We start from the raw sequence: 23,516 nt of genomic DNA on the forward strand, positions 1-23,516 counted from the left end.
TCAGGATTAGTTAGCATTTGCCTGCAGCAGCATTTACCGTGGGCCTTGGTGCTTTCTTCAGGTCCCTTTGGAATTCCATACATTTCATGACTGAAGTTTCTCACTAATAAGTGATGCACATTTTGCAATAGGGAAAACAATCTTCACTGCAAGTTTCAATTTTTTTATTAAACAATATTATACTGGCAAAGGAAAAGCAAAATCCAAATTAGGAGAGGAAAAATAAATTTATACACTCCATCGCTTCTCGGCCTTTTGGCTAAGATCAAGTGTAAATTTATACACTCTAGCTTGTGCTGGAGCCAACAAGAGCAATTGTCAGCATCTCTTTATACCTCAAAATGCAGTGACATCCTGCTGGTAGCTTGAAATTAGCCAAGGTGGAAGGATTTACACCACAGAAAATGACATCCTGCTGGTAGTTTAAATCAGCCATGGTCAAAGAAAGTATTTACACCATGGAAGTTGGCAAATGCTGCAAATCAGAGCTCTCCCCACTCCCCCACCCTCCAGAAAGCTGGTTGTTAAACCAACACACCACTGGCACTGAATTTCCACTAGTTGATTAACATCAAGATGTGGATAATTAGGGTAAAAGCGTATTTTTCCTTTTCAAAAAAATCATTCTTTTCTTTTCTTGGAAGGTATCATGTTGAAGGAAGCTTCAATATTTTCCTTTTTTTTTTTTCTTTTTTTTTCTTTTTTAATGGCTAAAAACCTGCTTTAGCATTTTAATGCCCCATTCCCTTTTTCAAAATTATTTTCGTTTACCTAGGGCAAGAATTATAACAGTCAAAATATTTAGCAATTTGTTGTGAGTAGTAGGATATTCTTCCCAATATTTCAAACTCCAAAATATTTATGTGACAATCAGAGAACTGTGACTACCAAAAAGCATTAGCTGCCTTCTTTGATTACACACCCCTCCTACACACACACTTATTGTGAGTCCCTGCTTTCCTGTTTAGTATGGGTAACTCATTGGGAGTTGGTATGGCCTAGCTCTCAAATCTCTGTGTTCTTCCTCACTGATCACCACATTTTTGGAAAACTTTTGGATGTGACATAAATAAAACAAATGTCCTTATCAGGGTATATGTTCAAAATTTCTACTAAAGATTTATCATTATTTCTCCATTCCCCCGTAGTTTATTTCCTTCTCTTTCTTTCCTTCTTTCCTTTCTTCCCTTCACTCCCCTCAATCTTCTTTGTTCTCTTAAAGGTGGAAACCGGTTAGAGGTCAAAAATTTAAATGCCTCCAGGGGTCAGGCAGGCACTTAAGTGGACCTTCTGAGACTATGGTCAGGGTTGCTATCAGACTAGAGAATGAGAAAGAAATGTTTACCCCCAAAGCAGTGAGATTCAAAATTCTGGAAAACACTTCAGGCCAACCCCAGACTCTTCTCAGGCAACCTCTGTTTACATTCTCATTCTTCAGTTGAAGAAATTAAGTGCCAGTGACTCTTCCATAGTGATAGGAGCAGTTATCAGAAAAGCAGCTAATCCATCCCTCTTGGGATTTTACTCTGGTCTGTCTTTTCTCTTTGTCGTTATCCAATCCTATCCAGGCCCCAAGTGCTTGCTACATCCAAAGCACTATTTAAATCTCGGAAATTTCAAAGAAACTCCAGGTTTAGTAGGAGAAAGGCACCGGAAGAGATAATCACAATCCACATGATAAGAAATACAGAAGAGGTTTGAAAAGACTGTTTCTGTGTTGGAAAGGCCACCCCAGAATTTGCTGTTGTGTTTACGATAATAGGACAAAATGACAAAATATTACTATAGCACATTATGAAACATATTTCTTTTTCTTAATTATAGTTTATACCAGTTAAAGAGGAAAAGCAATTGGTAATGCAGTTCTCCTCCAAGTGACTTAAACTTCACTCTTCCCTACACATGATTTGATGAATATATGATGTGATTTTTTTGTACTAAAATTTATGACTCTCTTGAAAGAAACTTGCATTGTCACTTATCACTGTAAATCTAGCTGAGGTAGAAGGTGGTCAGAGGAAGCAACTTGTACCTTTAGGAAGAAAAGTTATAATTATCAGTCTTATTCCTGATGAGCCTCTGCATTAAGGGCAAGTTTTTTTGCTACTCTCTGAAAAAAGAATATTTCTATGTAAAATTTTAGTATATTCAATTATATCTATCTATTCATGTGTAATAAAACATATCATTGTTTCCTGAATTTCATTTTTTATGGATGTCTGGATATCAAACTTCAGAACTTTGCTGAACCTGTACTTCCTTAATTATGCTTTTCATTATATTTACCTTTGCTCAGTTATCCCTTATTCTGTATACTCCTGACAGAAAAGGATTTATTTGGTCTATTTCTGTGCATAATCCAATTTAAATAATTAAGAACTTGATAATTAAATGAGGGTCTAATTTCCCCTGGTATCAAGTAACTATTTTTCTTTTTTGTAAGGCTAGATTTAAAAGCAAGCTAGAACTTATTTTTTAAAACCACAATCTTAATGTGGTTATGTACTTCTAGAAAATAATTTAACATAAACTAGAAGACTGTTAGCTAAGACAGTAAAAATGACAGAGAAACCTGATAGAAGTATCCAAATAGTTCATTCTGGAGAATGATTTTTCCAGAAATATAAAAGCAATTGAATTATCAACTTCAGCCTCAGTTACTTGGTTAATTATTTAAACCCTTTGCATTTGATGTATAAACATAGCCAATATAAAGTCCATAAATAATGGAATTGGTGATATTTCTAGTAATGTTATTCTATCCGTCATAATCATATTTGATGTGTTCAGTATTTGAGATATACAAACAAATGTGTGGCTTAATGAGTTAAATTGTTGTGTAAATTTCTCTTTAAGTAATTTTAAAAGGTGGAAGTGGTTTTTTTAAATTATTGTTTTATAAACTAAGCTTCATGGGTTTTAGGTCATTATTTTTAAATCTCTCAACAATAATTAAGTTGTTAAAGCAGACAAAGCAAGCAGAGAAGGCAAATATGGTCAGGCTTACCTGGTCACCCTTCTCTGGTCTCCCTGAACCCAGCATTTTGAAGGGTATCTCAATAGAAATGTTAAGCAGTCCCCTTGCAAAGCATCCCCCACACACTCTTGTGACTAAATTTTCCACTATCTTATTTGTTCCCTTAACAGATGGACTCTAATTAAAAGTTGTACTTCACAGAAATTATATGGCATTTCCCTTAGCCAAAGAAATTCCTTTTTTTTTTTTTTTTTTTTTTTTTTTGCTTTTTTTAGGGCCACGCCCACAGCACATGGAAGTTCCCAGGCCAGGGGTTGAATTGGAGCTGCAGCTACCGGTCTACACCACAGCCACTGCAACTCAGGATCCCAACCACCTCTTCAACCTACACCACAGTTCATGGCAACACCAGATCCTTGACCCACTGAGCAAGGCCAGAGATCAAACCTGTATTCTTGTGGATACCAGTCAGGTTCATTACTGCTGAGCCACAATGGGAACTCCTGCAAGAGGTTTTTTTTAATCGCATCCTCATGTTTAAAAGTTATGTGCATGTCTTAAATTGGAGGTAGTGCTTTATTAGCTATATCTTATGACAAAGTCTTTTTCCAAAAAGAAATAATAATACTATCTTCATCATAGTTGGAACTACTATTAATTTTTTTTAATTCATAATCAAAAAAAATTAAATGAGTTGATATATTTGGATAAAACCACTGATGACTTTATTGCTATCTTGTGGTTAAAGTTTATGCCTGTCATGGACTTTAAGGGTATTATGCTAAGTAAAATGTCAGACAGAGAACTGTATGATTTCACTTATATGTGGAATATGATTTCACTCATAAAAAACAGACAAGGAGGGAGTTCCTGCTGTGATGGTACAGGGGATTAAGGATCCAGTGTTGTCTCTGTGGTGGCTTGGGTCACTGCTGAGGCACGGGTTCAATCCCCAGTCATGCACAGTGGGTTAAGGATCCAGTGTTGCTGCAGCTGTGGCATAGGTTGCAGCTGCAGCTTGAATTTGATCCCTGGCCCATGAACTTTCATATGCCATGAGTTCAGCTGAAAAACTAAAAACAGACAGGGAGTTCCCTGATGGCCTAGCAATTCAAGATTTGGTATTGTCACTGCTGTGGCTCAGGTTTAACCCCTGGCCTAGGAAATTCCACATGCCACGGGTGTAGCCAAAAAAAAAAAAAACAAAAAAAAAAAAACAAAAAACAAAAAAAACCCCAAAATAAGTGAACAAACCAAACCTAACAAATCAAGCATGTAGATAACAGAGTACAGAGTAGTGGTTACCGGAGGGGAAGGCAATGGGGGAGGGTAGATGAATAAAGGGGGTAAACTGTATGAAGGATGAAAACCTAATTTTGTTGGTGAGCACACTGTAGTGTATATAGAAGTAGAAAAGTGGAAGTATAAGTTGTACACATGAAACTTCTATACTGGTATAAACCAGTGCTACCTCAATAAAAAATAAATTTTTAAAAATGTATGCTATCTTGGAGGTATAGGCTATCTGAGCACCTAACAGAGTATTATGCTACTCTAGGTCTTGAGCATTTCATCCATCATGGTCTGCCATCTCAAACTTCTCTTTTAGCTGTTAAGAATGTCTGCTCAAGTTCCAGTGGCTCCTGGGCATATTGTTTAAATTAGTTTGCTGTCTATAATTCATTTAAAATGGAGTGTGGCACTCTACCTTGAACAGCCTAAATCAAGAGGAAATGACTTTTGCCTATCAACCAGAGGATCTCTGGCTGAACTGACTCTTTAGAATGCTTTTGGAAGACCTGAAAATGTAGGAATGCAGAACTGAAGGATTTTTAAGGATAGGTTTTCTCCTCCTCCACCTTCTAGTGTCTTAATCCGTAATTGATGCTGACATATCTCTGTTCAGTTAATGTTCCTTGTCCTGGAAGGAATAAGACGTGTAGGTTGTGAGCTTTGTTCTACTCCCAATGTTGCTTCTGTTTGCAGAATGAACAGCTGACTTTGGCTGATATTTGCGGATACCTGCAGGATCTGATGTTGACTTCAGAGTCACAAACAAGCCCTTCTTTTGGCACAGAGTTTTTGTTCCTCTGCCAGTTCAAATGAGGCTCCTCTTTTGTTTTGTGCAACCACAGGGTGCCTCTGGCTTTCTCTAGGTTAATCACAGACAAGGCCCCACTGTTTGATATGTGTCAGCTGAGAGTTCAACAAAAGCCCAGACCTAAATCTCGAATAACAAGAGGAAGAAGGATGCCTCCTTATCGGCCGATGTCTTATCAAGTGCCTATTGGATCTTAGAATGGACTCAGACCCAGCACTTAATTGACTGGTACCACTTAGGGTATAATTTACAACACACAGTATTAGGAAGCCTGTAATTAATTGTTGGTAAACGTGAAGATGCAGCCACAGTTTTTTTTAAAACCATTGTGGTGATCACTATCTCAATATGCTGGTTAGACCCTGAAGACTGGCTCCATAGGCAGTAGGTCTTACATATAATGCACATATAAATTATGTGTTAGTACAGGGAACTATATCCAGTCTCTTGGGATAGACCACGATGGAAGATAATATAAGAGAGGAAATGTATATATGGTATGACTGGGTCACTTTACTGTACAGCAGAAATTGGCACAACATTGTAAATCAACTATACTTTAATAAATAGTGTGTTAGTAGAAATAGCCCCATTTAAGAAGAAACAAAAAAACCCTAACTCTTAGATCGACTTATTGCTACAATGTCTTGAAAAGTTTGACTCCTACCCTATTACTACCTGCCATTCTCATGCCCTGGTAACTAACTATAGTCTTTTACTTTAAACATTTCATATTAGTTCATCATTTCCCCAGGCCAGTTGTCCTTACACCAAGTTTGGGCATTCCATATTGTAACAAACTTCCTATCACTGCTGGCAGACTAGCTGTATTTTGACAGTATTCCTGCACATAGCCACACACAGATAAATTTTTATGGCAGGGTCATTTAAAATCCCATTAGAAGCAGGTAATTCTGATTTTGAACAACAGTCACAGGTTAGGATTCTGAATGAGATTCTAGCATATCCTAATTCCAGGAATTTTGTGAAAACATTATCTGCAAACGGTCTAGCACATACGCTAAATTGCAGTTATTTTTATCATTTGACACTGTTCATTCTTTAGTTTACCATATAAATTTAAGGTTTAGTCACACTGTCATTAATCTTAACAGTGACAATTTTATTAATTCCAGCAAAGTCCAGAATGTTTGGTTTTCTTTTCTCCTTTTCATTGTGACACGCAGGAATGTATGAGATAAGTGGTCCCAGAGAGTCATGAATCACTGATTTGCTTTAAGATAAAGCACCTGAAGCCTCCTAAATATGTGAAATTTTGTTTGGAGACATACAGAGGTTCAGATTCTATTTTTTAACACACCTTCAAAGTCATATCACCAGAAAAGTTCTTGCGAATATCGAACACAAGCCACAGTTCCAGCTGGCATCCTCCTGCTCAGGCCCAGTGGAAGTGAAGAACCTCAAACAGTCCTGTCTTTATGTTTAGAGTAGTCCTTGCCCTCCTCTATCCACTTTTTCCTGAGGCCCCAAGGACCTGATTTTAAAATTTCAGTATACAAAGCATGCAGTTTTAATTTCCCAAAAGTTACTCACAGATGTACTCAGACTTCTGCTAGATCATACCAGGGAAATAAAGATCATTTAATCAAATTCAAACTAGACACTAAATTAAACATTTCCAATGTCATTGGTAACTCTGATAATGAACTTTTATTGAGTAACTATTGTGGTCTGCATGCTCTCTTTTTTCTTTTCAACAAGAAAATTGTTTTGATATATTTCATGTATAGTTTTGAGATCATTTTCTATATTAAACCTCTATTGGGCTGCATACAGGAAACCATTACAGATAAATATTTCTCAGGACTGAGGGAAAAGGATCAGTTCTGCTTAAGATTAGTCATGTTAATTCTCTGATTCCCACAAACTCAAGTATTAGTGGTTGAAAAGTATTTAAGATGGAAGTATCATTTTCTAAAAATTAGTGGTTATTTTCAGAGTGATACAGTAACAAACTCCTTTTGATTAGTGACCTCTATTTGTGGATGTATTGCTGTAAAATAATCCACCCTTATTCATATTTCTGGGTAGTTGAGTAAGGTAGGAACTATTTTTGATATGCAAGAGCAAATACTGAAGCAGTGGGGTTCCGTGCACTTTCTGTCAGCAAAGGTATCAACTGCCAGGAACCCCTGATAAGTCCATTTCAAGCCAGTAGAGTCTGGATAATACCAAACTACAGGACAACAGTTAGTGTGTGTGAACAGGCAGTACTGCCAAATTGAATTCTCACCCAAAATAAATAGCCTAAAGTTAAACAAAGCTGAGTCATCCATCTGCAAGGTCTGTAGTGGGCATACTAGGGAAGTAACTAAACTACTGCCCTTTCTCCAAGGCAGAGGTTGAAAAGGTCAAAGGGAAGCTTTAAAATGCGATAACATTGTCTCAGAGTTGGGAGACATATGGTACTTGCTAAGCAAATGGCAGACTGAATGAATGTTAGGTGAGGTTTGCCCTCAGCACAGAAAAAAGAACAGCTTTTCTCTCCTGATTTTACCACTCATTTAATCTCCCCAAGAAAAGTAGCTTAAACTCCTTGGTCCTCAGTTTTTCCATGTGTAAAATAAGACCATAAAAGATGCTTTTTCAGTTTTGTCAAGTGTTTTTGATCCCATGATCTACTCAGAGAGATCAAGGTTCTTGGTTCAAATGATTATTTCTTGAGAAAAAAGCTCTAGGTTTTATTTACAGTTTATGAGCCTATTTATTATCTTTTTTCAATGGACAAAGTGTTAAAGTCTTTCAGGTACATTGAAAATCAAATAAGGAAGTGAATAATTACATTAGAAACATCAAATGAGAACCAAAGTCATGGAAGGGATTTTGTTAAAATAAAAAATTCAGAGTTCCCATCCTGGCTCAGCAGAAATGAATCTGACTAGCATTCATGAGGATACAGGTTCAACTTCTGGCCTCGTTCAATGGGTTAAGGATCCACTGTTGCCATGAGCTGTGGTCTAGGTCCCAGCCGCAGCTCAGATGCTGCATTGCAGTGGCTGTGGTGTAGGCCAGCGTCTATAGCTCCATTCAACCCCTAGCCTGGGAACCTCCATGGTCCATGGGTACAGCCCTAAAAAGATTAAAGAAGTAAATAAATAAATAAATAAATTCATTGTATCAGTTCAGCAACCATTAAATTATTAGTGTAGCCTTAATTTTAGATGTATTTGTCTTACAGCCTCAACTATTAGGTTGGGTTATAACATTGCATTTTCATAGGTTAAAAACAGTTAGTTATAGGGAGTTCTATTGTGGCTCAGTGGTAACGAATCCAACTAGTATCCATGCTCAGTGGTTTAAGGATCCGGCATTGCTGTGACCTGTGGTGTAGATTGCAGATGCAGCTCAGATCCTGCATTGCTGTGGTCATGGCATAAGCCTATAGCTGCAGCCCCAATTCAATCCCTAGCCTAGGAACTTCCACATGTCATGGGTGCAGCCCTAAAATGCCCCCCCCCAAAAAAAGTAAATAGTTATTACAGATATAATCTCTCTGATATCAGAGTGCAATGCTGGGTACCTCCCCCTTGCTCCCTGCAGATCTTGATAGAATGCTGGGCACATTTGCTTTTTGACAGTACACATTAAAAGCAGTATTTGGGGAAAGAAAGGCTTCAAGTCAGTGCAATATATTACTTTTAAAGATGAAAAAAGTATGACCCAGAAAGTTCTCAGAATTGTAATTTTTTTTCCTTTTTTTTTGGCCATGCCCACAGCATACCGAAGTTCCCAGGCCAGGGATCAAACCCTTGCCACAGCTGTAACCAGAGTCACATCTGTCAACATACCAGATCTTTAACCTGCTGAGCCATGAGAGAATTTCAGAGTTGTAGTTCTTTTGATGTTCAGTATGACACTGAGACATTAAATACAAGAAGACAAATTATCTTAAATTTGCTTTGAATGTTCCACCTACCAGTGAAAGGAACTGGTCTGTTAAATTTTATAAGAATAGTTCTTAGCAAGTTAAATTAGCAAAAGGGAATAAGGGTGGTTCTCAAAATTCTAAAAACCTGAAGGCATTGTTCTTTTGCCATTCTTGTTGAGAGAGCTGTTAACATTTGGTGGGGAAATATTTTTAAATGGTTAAGAAAAACTTACTGCAAAGGAACATAATAATAATAATAATACCAGAATATGAACATGATCTGAATCTGAAACAAGATCCCCAGATGCAATACTTTGATGTATTTAATAAGCTTCAATTCTCTATGGGGAAGCAACTTTCACTTGTAGATTTAGTCACTGTTTATAGAAAGGTGTCATGGCTTAGCCAAATTAGAAATAGACTAAGTGCAAAGATATTTATAGGTCATGCTTTTAACTTAGGTCTTACACACTGTGAAACTGCATTTTTTGTTATATCTCTCTGCCATTTTAACCATAGAATCATCACATTTTAGAGTATTTGGTTTAATATTTATCAATAGCAATGTATGCTGAAACCTACGAAAACCTCCAAATACTGCAGTCTCACACCGGTATTTACAAATGAGGAAACTGAGGCCCGGAAAATTTAAGTAACTTTAGGTTACTTGGAATTAAGGGATGGAACTAGTTGGGATTTGGACAGCTAGTGTATTGCTATGTCTAATGTGCCATTCATTCTCCTTTTAACTGCAAAATGTTATCCTCAATACTCTTTCAAAAATGGGGTGAAGATTAAGTAAATAATGCTGTGACCATGGTACTTGGAATAAAGTAGAAGACTTTCATTAAGACAATGATGTGTTATGAATATATTTATAAGTTGTGTCCAGATTTTTTTTTAGGGCCATACCCTCACCATATGGAAGTTCCCAGGCTAGGGGTCAAATCTGAGATGCAGCTGCCAGCCTACATCACAACCAACAGCAACACCAGATCTGACCCAAGTCTGTGACCTACACCACAGCTCATTGCAACCCTGGATTCTTAACCCACTGAGCAAACCCAGGGATCAAACCCACATCTTCATGGATACTAATCAGGTTCATTACAGCTGAGCAATGATGGGAACTCCAAGTTGTGCCCAGATTTGGTGACCAGAGGCAATTGATGATTTATTGACCCCAGGACAGGTCTATTATATTGACAAATTTGCTGGTTTTCCAAACCCTTGGAAGAAGCATTGAAACAAGAAAACCTATTAGAGACATAGCCTAAGTCTTATGGATTTTTGTTTGTTGTTTGTTTTTCCTGATAGAAACATGAGTTCAGCTGGCCCTGAAGGGAGGAAAGTGATGAGAAGGTGTGAAGGACTGATTGACTCACTGGTCCATTATGTCAGAGGAACCATTGCAGATTACCAGCCAGATGACAAGGTGATTCAAGAATTAATCTCACATATTTAATTACTTATTCTGTCTTACTAAGACTCTTCAAGTATTCCTGAAGTAGCTATTTAGGTTTGGCTTTATTCATTAACTCATTTGCTGGGCTTAAGATTTCCATATATGCATATATATACATGCACAGCGAATATATATATATATATATATATATATATAGTCTTTTTAGGGCCACACCTGTGACATATGGTAGTTCCCAGGCTAGGGGTCAAAGCAGAGCTGCAGCCGCCATCCTACACCACAGCCATAGCAACATGAAATCCAAGCCACATCTGCAACCTACACCACAGCTCACAGCAACACCAGATCCTTAACCCACTGAGTGAGTCCAGGGGTCAAACCCGCATCCTCATGAGTACTAGTTGGGTTCATTACCCCTGAACCGCAATGGGAATTCCCCATATATGCTTATAAATAGTAAAATCTCTCTAGTCCCATTTTGCTTTCTACTTTCCAGACCCGAGTTTCGAACTGTTTAACCACTCCATGGATATTTGGAAGGAGCCTAAGTGCTACATGTTCAGCAGTGAAATTCATCTCTTCCCTCGTCGCCATACTTGCTCTTCCTCTGTATAATCCTACTTAATAATCATTACCATCTAGTAAATGAAAATAGAAATCTGAGTAATCTTGAACTTGCCCTCCTTCCTTCACATTTCACATCCACTGGGCAACAAATCACATGCATTCCACTTCCAAAATGCCCTTTAGTTTAACCACTCCTCTTTAATGCTACTGCTGCTGTCCTAGTTGTGCATCTTTCATACTGACTGTTAGATATGATTGCTTACTGGTCCCTATAAGCAAATCTCCTCCTATATTCCACTTCCACATGGTTACTAAGTAACATATCTACTAAGACAAAGAGTCATTCTGAACATTCTTTAAAAAGTGAACTAAAGGAGTTCCCATTATGGCGCAGTGGTTAACGAATCCGACTAGGAACCATGACGTTGCGGGTTCGGTCCCTGCCCTTGCTCAGTGGGTTAACGATCCGGCGTTGCCGTGAGCTCTGGTGTAGGTTGCAGACGCGGCTCGGATCCCGCGTTGCTGTGGCTCTGGCGTAGGCCGGTGGCTACAGCTCCGATTCAACCCCTAGCCTGGGAACCTCCATATGCCGCAGGGGCGGCCCAAGAAATAGCAAAAAGACAAAAAAAAAAAAAAAAAAAAAAAAAAAAAGTGAACTAAAAAAAATTCAGCCTGTACTTCTTAGCATTGTGCTCATGACCACTTATGATTTAGCCATAGCCTTTCTAGCCATGCTCATTGCACACCTCCAGGCACCCTGCAGTCCAGACACACTCTGTTACGTCCAGTTAACCTTCTTTTTTTTTTTTTTTTTTTTTTAAATGGTACTCCCATTTTATTTTATTTTTTTATTTTTTTTGTCTTTTGCCTTTTTGTTGTTGTTGCTGTTGTTGTTGTTGCTATTTCTTGGGCCGCTCCCGCGGCATATGGAGGTTCCCAGGCTAGGTTGAATCGGAGCTGTAGCCACCGGCCTACGCCAGAGCCACAGCAACGCGGGATCCGAGCCGAGCCACGTCTGTAACCTACACCAGAGCTCACGGCAACGCCGGATCGTTAACCCACTGAGCAAGGGCAGGGACCGAACCCGCAACCTCATGGTTCCTAGTCGGATTCGCTAACCACTGCGCCACAACAGGAACTCCCAGTTAACCTTCTAAGATGGAAAGCCTAAGAAGTCCTGTGATAATACACCTGCAAAGGGATATCTATATATATATGATCAGTATTCATGTCCTGTTTTCTCAGGCCACAGAGAACTGTGTGTGCATTCTTCATAACCTCTCCTACCAGCTGGAGGCAGAGCTCCCAGAAAAATATTCCCAGAGTATCTATATTCAAAACCGGAATATCCAGCCTGACAACAACAAAAGTATTGGGTGTTTTGGCAGTCGAAGCCGGAAAGTAAAAGAGGTATGTTGGGAGGTCTTTGAAAGAATGTGTGTGTGTGTGTGTGTGTGTGTGTGTGTCTGAGTACTAGTATATGACAAAATCTATTTTAAGTTCTTTTAATCCTTATATTAACCCTCTGAGAGATTATTAACACCCTCATTTATTAAAGGAAATAGAGGTACAGAAAGGTTAATTAATTTTCCCCAAGTGATTCAGCAAATTAGTGGAGGAGATAGAATTCAATCCCAGGCATTCTGGCCCAATTTATATTGTTAGCCATCAAACCATACTGCTTTCTGCCCTACAGAGTAGGAAATAAGCTTGATGTCCCATAGTTAGTGGTATGGCATTCTCTTCACATTAAAAGCTGCTCTCATATTCAGCTTGAAACATTCTAAAAACAAACCCCATAGGAAGGACTACTGTCCATACTGGCATTTCATGAGAACTGGAGGAATGTGACCTCTCCTACTCCTCAGAGTATCATGGTGTTTGTGGACTTGGAGAACAACTGGTAAATTTAGAATCCTGATGCTATCCTGGACAACTTCACTAGACTCTGAGCGAAAAGTCTTATCTTCAGAGCAGTTGTGACTAATTTAGCTTAACAGCAGCCTGAAAACTATTCTATAACAGGCTATGCTTAATTCTCTGCATTCTCTCTCACTATGAAATATAAAGTTCTGAGTACGGGGTATTGTGAGAGAGAAATAATCATCATGGGCTGGAAGTTAAGTGGCTGGAAATCATACATATTTGCTTTTTCATGTTTACTTTAAGAGCTTCTTCTTATGTAGATTATGAGTCTGTCTAGACGAGACAATTCTTCTGATCTCTTGGTTTGGGTGTGGATTTGTAGAAATCACTTGAAGGTATTAACTTTGGATTTAATCATGTGTGTGGTTAGCAGTACCAAGACATGCCAATGCCAGAGGAAAAGAGCAACCCCAAGGGTGTGGAGTGGCTGTGGCACTCCATTGTGATACGGATGTATTTGTCCCTGATCGCCAAGAGCGCCCGAAACTACACCCAGGAAGCATCTTTGGGAGCTCTCCAGAATCTCACAGCTGGAAGTGGACCAGTAAGTATCATGCCTGTTCTTCCACTTTTAAAAATAATAACAGGGAGCTCCCTGGTAGTCTAGTGGTTAGGACTTGGCACTTTCACCACCGTGGCCTGGGTTCAATCCTGGTCTGAGAACTGAGATCCCACATGAAGCCACTGCACACCACAGCCAAAAAATAAATAAATAAAATAGTGACATTGTAGACACACCTATCTTAAGTTCAGAAATGACAGTGAAGGGAGAACAAAAGTCTTCTTTCTTCAGTCAAGACCGTTCTCAGGAATTGCCAGAGTTCCAGCTTTCCAGAACTTCCAGCCTCAGCATCTGCAACGCCAAGTCAAACTGTGAGTGAAAGATGCATTGGTATTTAGGAGTATTTGTCAGAGCTCTTTTAGTTATAAGTCTCAGAATCATACCTAAACTGGCCAAGGCAAAAAAAAGAAGAATTTCGTGGCTCATAGAATTGAAAAGTCCAGGGTGAGTCTTCCTTCTGTCATGTGGGATAAAGATGCCCCCATGATTATAATTATGACTCTCTCTGGACTCTCTTTTCCTCTGTTGGATTCATTCTCAAAGGTTGTCCTCCTATTATAGCAAAGATAACCACCAACCCTATGTCTTTCCTTTTATCCAACCCTATGTCCCCACAAGAAACTACTATTTTCCCAATAGCTCCATTAAGAATTCAGGGAGGAGTACCTATCAGGGCGCAGTGGTTAATGAATCTGACTAGGAACCATGAGGTTGTGGGTTCGATCCCTGGCCTTACTCAGTGGGCTGGGGATCTGGCATTGCTGTGAGCTGTGGTGTAGGTTGCAGATGGGCTCGGATCCTGCGTTGCTGTGGCTCTGGCGTAGGCCGGTGGTTACAGCTCCGATTAGTTTGGATTTTATTTTATTTTACATCCAAAAGTAATTTAGGTGATTGTGCATAGGAACTTATTTTTTAAATGTATACATGTTTTAAAATGATTGACTTTGTTATACAAATATCTGGCCTTTGGGTATAACTTGTTTAGTTAGGTGAGCATTTTATAATATTCCACAATTATTGTTTCTATAAAATCATCTGTATATTCCTAACACCTTTTTACATGAAATATTTTAAGGTTATATATTCTAAGATGGTTCATGACTATTATATCATCATTATAAACCATACTTGTTGATTTAAAATTATCTTAATGATTTGTCTTGAATTATCATTTCTTTGAAATTCAGTATTTCTTCCTTTACTTTTTGTTTCTATTCTATTACTTTTCATCATCCTTTCATTTTTATTTTTTTATTTTTTTAACTTAGTGAATTTTGTTACATTTATAGTTGCCTAACAATCATCACAACTCAATTTTATAGCCTTTCCATCCCAAACCTCCAATTCATCCCCCACCCCCCAACCTGTATCCTTTGGAAACCTTAAGTTTTTCAAAGTCTGTGGGTCAGTATCTGTTCTGCGAAGTTCACTGTGTCCTTTTTTTAGATTCTACATGTAAGTGATAGCATATGACATTGGTGTCTCACTGACTAATTTCACTTAGCATGATAATTTCTAGGTCCCTCCATGTTGATGCAAATACCATTATTTCTTTCCTTTTAATGGCTGAGTAATATTCCATTGTGTATATGTACCACATTTCTTTATCTACTCCTCTGTCAATGGACATTTATGTTGTTTCCATGTCTTGGCTGTTGCATATAGTGCTGCAATGAACATTGGAGTACATGCCTCTTTTCGAGTCATGATTTAACTTTTTGTTTCTATTTGCATTATTACTTTTTTTCATCCTTTCATTTTAAAATCATCTATGTTGCTACTTTTTTTTAATTAAAGTATACTTAGTTTACAATATTGTGTTAGGTTCAGATGGACAGCGAAGTGATTCAAGTATATATATGTATATTCAAGTATACACACACATACTTTTTCATATTCTTTTCCATTATTGTTTATTACTACATATTGAATATAGTTCCCTGTGCTGTACAGTGGGTCCTTGTTTTATTTTATTTTATTTTATTTCTTATGGCCACATCCATGGCATATGGAAATTCCTAGGCTAGGGATCAAATCCAAGCTGCAGTTGCAACCTACACTGCAGCAGTGACAACTCTGGATCCTTTTAACCCACTGTTCTAGGCTGGGGACTCGAGCCACTGCAGTTGAATTCTTAACCCACTGTGCCACAGCAGGAATCCCATTTTTTTAATATACTTTTTGATGATCTGTTGTATATATTGTAGTGTGCATTTATTAATCCAAAACTCATCTCTCCTCCCTTTTCCCCTTTGGTAACCATAGATTGTTTTCTATGTCTGTGAGTAAATAAATTCATTTTTTATAAATAAATTCATATTATCATTTTTTTTTTAGATTCCAAATATATGTGATATCATCTGATATTTGTCTGCCTGTCTGATTTACTTCACTTAGTATGATAATCTTTAGGTCCATCCATGGTGCTGTAGATAGCATTATTTCATTCTTTTTTATGGCTGAGTAATACTCCATTGTATACACACAGACACACACCACATACTTTTTTTCATTTTTAAAAATTTATTGAAGTATAGTTGTTTTAAAATGCTTTGATAATTTCTGTTGTATAGCAAATAAATTCAGTTACACATGTATACACATCCATTCTTTTTCAGATTATTTTCTAGTATAGATTATAACAGAATAATAGGTAGAATTCTCTGTGCTATATAACAGGTTCCCACTGGCCAGTCATTCCATATTCCACTGTGTGCATATGCCAATCCCAAACCCCCAGTCCATCCCCTGCTACCATCTGTCTCCTTTGGTAACCAAAAATTTGTTTTCAGTGTCCGTGAGTCTGTTTCTGTTTGGCATGTACAAGTGATGTCATATGATGTTTGTCTTTCACTGTCTGATTAACTTCACTCAGTTTGATAATCTCTAGGTCCATCCATGTTGCTACATATGGCATGATTTCGTTCTTTTTTTTATGGCTGAGTAACATCCGTTATATCTATGTACCACATCTTCTTTATCCATTCCTCTGTAGATGGACATTTAGATTGTTTCTGCGGCTTGGCTATTCTAAATTATGCTACAATGAACGTTGGGGTACATGTATCTTTTCAAATTATGTTTTCTTCCAGACAGATGCCCAGGAGTGGGATTGCTGGATTATATGGTAGTTCTATTTTTAGTTTTCTGTGGAACCTCCGTACTGTTTCCCATAGTAGTTGTACCAACTTCCATTTCTATCAACAGTGCAGGAGAGTTCCCTTTTCTCAAAAGATAATACAGAAATGTCCATTAAGCATTTGAAAAGGTACTCAATCTTATTAATAATCAGGACACTATAAACTGGAAGTGCTATTTGTAAATAGTTGACTAATTAACAGTCATTCTCACAATTCCCCTAAAGCTGGAATATGAAATCTCTATTTGGTAAACTTGATTGTTTATTTTTCCTAATGAGCAAATTCCAAAGACCATTCCACATCAGCCTCTCCCATTTTCCTCAGAGAATCAGAATTCCTGTTTCCAGGGATCATTGTTATATATACTAGGCCTTGAGATGACAAAGATAGTGCTGTGGGAGTGATAGAGCTGAATGGCAGTGACTCAGAAGAACACAGCTTTTCCTATGAGGAAAGACATGATTACCTAGATGAGTCTTTAGGAAGAGAAAGGAATGCTAGGCCTGCCTCCATGTTCAGGGCACGGAATGGTTGTAGAGAATGGCTACAGAGGAAGAATTCTCAGAGGAGAGGAGTCTAATGGAATGTTCTGCCAAGTAGTGAAAGACAATGTATAACTTGTTTACAAATAAAACAAATATTCCAAAACAGTGACTATTCAACTTCTTTGAGTCACTGACACTGAGTATCTAATAAAAATCATGGACTCTTTCCCTGAGAAAAGATTATTATAAACACAAAAATAGGAGTTCCCATCATCTCTCAGTGGTTAACAAATCCGACTAGGAACCACGAGGTTGCGGGTTCGATCCCTGGCCTTGCTCAGTGGGACGAGGATCCGGTGTTGCCGTGAGCTGTGGGGTAGGTCAAAGACAGGGCTCAGACCCTGAGTTGCTGTGGCTCTGACATAGGCCAGTGGCTATGGCTCCGATTAGACTCCTAGCCTGGGAATCTCCATATGCCATGGGAGTGGCCCTAGAAAAGGCAAAAAGACCAAAAAAAAAAAAAAAAAAAAATTTAAGCACCTCCCATTCCCTCCCTGAACCTTTCCTGGACCCAATATCAAGGATCCCTTTTCTAGGGAGTTCCTTTTGTGGCTCAGCAGTTAATGAACTTGACTGGTATCCATGAGGATGCAGTTTCAATCCCTGACCTTGCTCAGTAGGTTAAGGATCTGGTGTTGCTATGATGCAGACGTGGTTCGGATCCTGAGTTGCTGTGGCTGTGGTGTAGGCCGACAGCTATAGATAGCTCCAATTTGACCCTTAGCCTGAGAACCCTCCATATGCCGCAGGTGCAGCCCTAAGAAGCCAAAGAAAAAGAACCCTTTTCTAGAAGGTGCAGTGGAGAATATAAGGAGAGCAATCTGCAGGAGGTAGGGGAAGCAAGCAGTGTTTAGATGAGGTAGAGAAGATAGAAGATTCTGAAGAATGGTCAGTAATATATGGATCTTCGGCACAGAGATCAAATAAAAATATGTAAAGTCAGAGTTCCCATTGTGGCTCAGCAGAAACGAATCTGACTCTGAACCATGAGGTTGCGGGTTTGATCCCTGGCCTCGCTCAGTGGGTTCAGGATCTGGCATTGCCATGAGCTGTGGTGTAGGTCGCAGATGTGGCTCGGATCCTACGTTGCTGTGGCTGTGGTGTATATACATAAAGTTACAGACACAGGCTAAGGCCCCAGTATCATTACAGCTTTGTTGATGCTAGGAACTCAGTACCTAGTTGGTACTCAGACCCCGTGAAAGTAGGTAGCCAGCCTAATTCCGAATAAAATTTGCCTCTGGTGAACCCAGACCTGGACCAACAACTTGCCCATGCAGCCTCTGGTTACAGACTTAAGCTGACCAGCCAGACATTCCTTTCTTTAAAAACTCAATGTCTTTTTCAGAATAAACTGGCTTTTTAGAAATAAATAAGTGTATTACAATATGTAAAATGTCATATGTATTACAAAACCTGAAGAGTAAAACAAAAGATAAGCCAATGACCAGTAAATACATTGAAATAGTAATCAAAGACGCCTCCCTTTAAAATTTTTCTCAACCCAGTTGACTTTACAGCTAAATTCTACCAAATTCACAAAGCTGAGATTATTCTTGTATTACACAAATAGTTTAAGAAAGTAGAAAAAGGAAAACCACTTATTCAACAAACTGTATGATGTTAGTGTAACTTTGATTTTAAAACACTGTTCTTTTCACAGTGATGAATTGAAAATGTGAATAAAAATCAGAATGATAAAAAGAAAGGGAAAGACAGACCCATTTTATGTATAAACAAATGCAAAATCATAGTCGCTAACCAAATGCAATATTTTATTTTAAAATACTGAATGAAATGTTTTTATCCAGTAATTAAATTGAATGCCTAAGAATTTAAAGAAAACAGCTCTAATTTTTAAAACATCTTGCTCAATCTCTAATAATCTATAGAAACTTAGAAATTTTACCACAAAGCAAAATACAGTAGAATTTACAGGACATGTCTCACAAAACAGATGCCGACATCGGTAGCTCAGACAGTTGTCCAGAAGGAAAATGGCCTTCAGCATACACGAAAGATGCTGCATGTTGGTGATCTAAGTGTGAGAAAGACTGCAGTCTCCCTGCTGAGGAATCTGTCTCGGAATCTTACTCTGCAGAATGAAATTGGTAAGTCAGTCTAAGTGTCTTCAGGTAACGTGTATATGTTGAAAATGCATCATTGTCCTTATCACATTCTGTTTACAGTGATGAACTGAAAGTGTGAATAAAGGGCAACATATGACAAAGGGAACAGGTTTTTGTATACCCAGATATCAAGGATAGGCTTCCTTGTCTCAAATAGGGTTTTTCTTAATATCCAGCTTTTTTGTTGTTCCAATTCCTTCTGAAGGGAAATATTGGACCACAGTAATAATTAACAGGATATTTTTCAGCCCTCAGCTGTGCCATCCAGTGCAGCCCATCCAGCATAGCCTTTTGTCTTTCAGAGTGTTCTCCACATGGCCTGCTTGAGCACCACTCTTCTAAAACTTCAAACCCAGAGACATGGTTTGTTCACTTCAGAAGTTTGGCCATTGTTGTGTTAGAAAAAAAGTGGATGGACAGATAATCACAAAAGGAAGGAATCACTGAACATAGCAGATTTGGTATAAATGGTTTTAGAATAAATATGATCAAACATACTTGCTCTTTTTTGTGTCTATATTATTGACAAAGATGATAACTGTTTTACACTATCAAGTAACATAATTCTTCATTCACTTTCTTTGTACCTAGACATATCTAAGTGTGAATTAAAACTATGAAATAATAGGAAGATAATGCTAAAATTAATCATGCTTCCTAATGCTCCATGAATTGGTCATTTCTGACCATTTAAAATTCAGTTTTTCATAGAGTTCCCATTGTGGCGCAGTGGAAACAAATCTGACCAGTATCCATGAGGATGTGGGTTCAATCCCTGGCCTCGCTCCATGGGTTAAGGATCTGGTGTTGCTGTGAGCTGTGGTGTAGGTTCCAGACATGGCTCAGATCCCAAGTTGCTGTGGCTATGGTGTAGGCCGGCAGCTGTAGCTCCAATTCAAACCCTAGCCTGGGAACCTCTGTATACCATGAGTGTGGCCCTAAAAAGCCAAAAAAAAAAAAGGTTTTCACAAAATTCTGCTAATTTTTTTTTTTCCTTTCTGAGTGGATCGGATTATTTTGGAATTCACACCTACACACTCACACACAGTCCAGAAGTCCGAGGTTATGTTTTAATAATGTCATTTCCAACAGCCAACAGCACAGCATTGAATGGGACATTTCACACAATGGTTTTGTGCCCATAAATACAGAGAGCCTGGAAATTTTTCAGTGAATCTGAAAGAAACCTTGCCGAAGGCACTGTCTCAAAATTATGAAAGTGGTTCTCCTCATTGTCTTTCATGGACTGTGCTATGCTTCAGTCAGATACATTATCCTTTGAGGTTTTGTTTTTTTTTTTTCCTCAAATGAAGTGTTGACTCCCTCTTTGGAACATGGCTGATGAGAGGAGCTGCACTCTAACCTGGTACACCTGTGCCTTCAGGGCATAAATGCAGTTGTCAAGGGCTCTTCCATCCTCCAGGTGTTGGGATAGTATAGCTGTATAGCCCCACTGTTTACAGAAGATGGTTTCACTGATAAATCTCACCTCATGTTAAAGACAATAGTGAGAAGAGGCTTCAGCAAGATAAATACAATTTTTGAATTCCAAACGGGCGTTCTGTCAAATATTTAATTTGAGTGAAAGTTCCTTTTTTTTCCATATATATAAGTTTATTTTTTTAATAATGATTTTTATTTTTTCCATTATAGATGGTTTACAGCTTTCCATCAATCTTCTACTGTACAGCAAGGTGTCCCAGTCACTTGACTCAGGGTATTAATAGCTGGAAATAAATGAAAATCAGTTTGAAATATATGCTTTGTGTTTTTCATGAGAGATTTCTAGGTCATGTGTTGACCATCCCATTTTCCTTAGATTCATAGAAATAAACTTGAAACTTATATTTTCTTAAAAATTTGATTATAGGCAACTTAGCATGGGGACAGAATAATAGGTCTCATGCAGAAGACATTGGTTTGCATCCTACAATGCTGCTTTGCCTCGTGTCACCTTGGATAGTCACCTAACTGCTCTAAACCAAGTGTTAGTTATCACTACCTAACAGTGTTTTTCCAGGGGTCAGATAATGTAATATATGTGCAAGCATGAGCATTAAATAAAATCTCCCTCAACCATATGACATTGAGCTATAACCTTCCAATATCAAGATAGGGCCTATAATTTTATATTTAAAGATCTAATTTTAAGTGTCTCAAGGCAAATGTGTTCAGGCCCACAGTGTGTGTGTGTGCAGAGAGCGACACTGAAAGACCCTCCCCTGCTCTACTGTAGTATTTTGTCAACGTCAACAGTTATATATGCAGTTTTTCTAAGAAAAACAAACATGATATATGAAATATTAAAGTCTCTAACTCCTCCAATTCTTACTCCTCCTCAGACATAGCCTGAAGTTTCAACCTTAAAATTGATCTAGAATTGTTGGTCGTGCAGAGGGAGGAGAGACGGAACTCTCAGTGGGGTCAGTGGGGGCTGCCTGGTCTCAGCCAGCCACTGCTGCATCCTGCAGAGAGATTGATTGGGCGTTTTCTCTTGTGATTGTCTCAGACTTATTTTCTTGCTGTTGACCAAAATGCAACAAAAGGAAATTTCAGGTTCTCAAGGCCTTTAATTCTGTGGTTTGCATTAAAAACCTTCTGGTAATAACTCACATCTGTGCCGGGTACTGTGATACGGTAGTTAGCACATAGTAACTCATTTAATCCCTCAGAACAGTCCTGTGAAGTAAATATCCCATTTTATTCTCTTTAGGGCCACACCAGCAGCATATGGAAGTTCCCAGGCTAAGGGTTGAACTGGAATTGCAGCTGCCAGCCTATACCACAGCCACAGCAATACCAGATTCTTAACCCACTGAGTGAGGCGAGGGATCAAACTGCATCCTCATGGATACTAGTCAGTTTCTTAACCCACTGAGCCACAATAGGAACTCCCAAATATCCCATTTTACAGATTGGGGGAAGGCAGTATAAAAAAGTTGGCCCAGGCCACACAGCCATTAAGTGGCAGAGACAGGACTAAAACTAAAAAAGTGTAGCTTCAGAGACTGAGCTGTAAGCTGCTAACACTATTCTATAACACCTAGACAACAAGAAAAAAAAGGCAATCTTCAGGCCTTTAAGCAGAAGGTATGTCTTTCCTGTCAGTCAGGTCCAGGTGTTATCAAAGGAAGAGAGATGATTCAGCCCCTTTTATTGAGAACCTTTCTATTTTAGGCATAGCGATCAATGCTGGAAATCCAGAAACAAGTTCGCTAATTGTCCTCAAGGAATTCACAGCCCCATTTGGAATTTAGACAGGCACATAATTAGAATCCAGTGTCAGAGAGAGAATGCAATTCATGGTGCTGCATAAACTCAGATGAAGAAACAATAAAATTAGGCAGAAGTATTTGTACAACCATGTAAATGCAACATTGTATTCAAGAGCTGTGAGGAAAAACAAAAGCAATAGAAGCACACTATCTTTTAGGTCCAAACTAATTAGAGGAAAAAAGAAGAAACTACACATGAAAAGAATTTTTGTAAAATATTAGGTACAAATTCATATTGCCTAAAATATATACCATAGGACAATTTGTAATGACATCATCAAATATTAACACCTCTTGTTTATTTGTAGGTCACCATCAATACTGTTGTAGAAAAACAAATCCTCTTGATATTTTAGTGTATTTCTTCTCAGGTTTCTTGTGTATATATTTTTAAGTATATCAGTTATTTTCATATTAATATTAACATATGTTAAATTTTAACAAATATTTTCTTGTTATTATATAATGCTTCATAGATATGTTTTGGGGTATATAGTACTCTTTGCAGATGAGTTTTAGTTAATTATATTCCTATTATTGGGATGTTTAGGCTTTTTATAAACTTCTACTATAAATAATACTATAATAAAGATCTGCTTTTTCTATTTTTCAAGTTATGTCTTCAGGATGAATTCTCGAAGTGGAAATATTGAATAAAAGATTGTGAAAATTTAGTTTTGTGGGTTTTTTTTTTTTTTTGTCTTTTTGCCTTTTTGCCTTTTCTAGGGCCGCTCCCTTGGCATATGGAGGTTTCCAGACCAGGGGTCTAATCAGAGCTGCAGCCACTGGCCTTTGCCACAGCTCATGGAAATGCTGGATCCTTAAACCACTGAGCAAGGCCAGGGATCGAACCCATAACCTTATGGTTCCTAGTTGGATTCGTTAGCCACTGAGCTATGAGGGGAACTCCTGTGAAAATTTAGTTTTTGACATTTCTGTCAAATTGCTTTCCGGAAAGATTTCCAGTGCACTTATCTTTTTA

The 23,516-nt window shown here is 38.2% G+C and overlaps 1 protein-coding gene across 1 annotated transcript in view; it reads left to right on the top strand.

Annotated features, from left to right (window-relative positions):
- The window catches only part of PKP2 (plakophilin 2), an 84,904-nt gene that overhangs the window by 55,590 nt on the left and 5,798 nt on the right, over window positions 1–23,516 (top strand). Inside the window, exons 7-10 of the mRNA XM_003126396.5 lie at window positions 10,285–10,402; window positions 12,203–12,367; window positions 13,254–13,427; window positions 19,088–19,241. Of these exons, the coding sequence (XP_003126444.4) occupies window positions 10,285–10,402; window positions 12,203–12,367; window positions 13,254–13,427; window positions 19,088–19,241 (611 nt within the window). The remainder of the gene's footprint in view (window positions 1–10,284; window positions 10,403–12,202; window positions 12,368–13,253; window positions 13,428–19,087; window positions 19,242–23,516) is intronic.

The sequence above is a fragment of the Sus scrofa genome, chromosome 5, assembly GCF_000003025.6.
Source record: "Sus scrofa isolate TJ Tabasco breed Duroc chromosome 5, Sscrofa11.1, whole genome shotgun sequence".
Lineage (NCBI taxonomy): Eukaryota > Metazoa > Chordata > Mammalia > Artiodactyla > Suidae > Sus > Sus scrofa.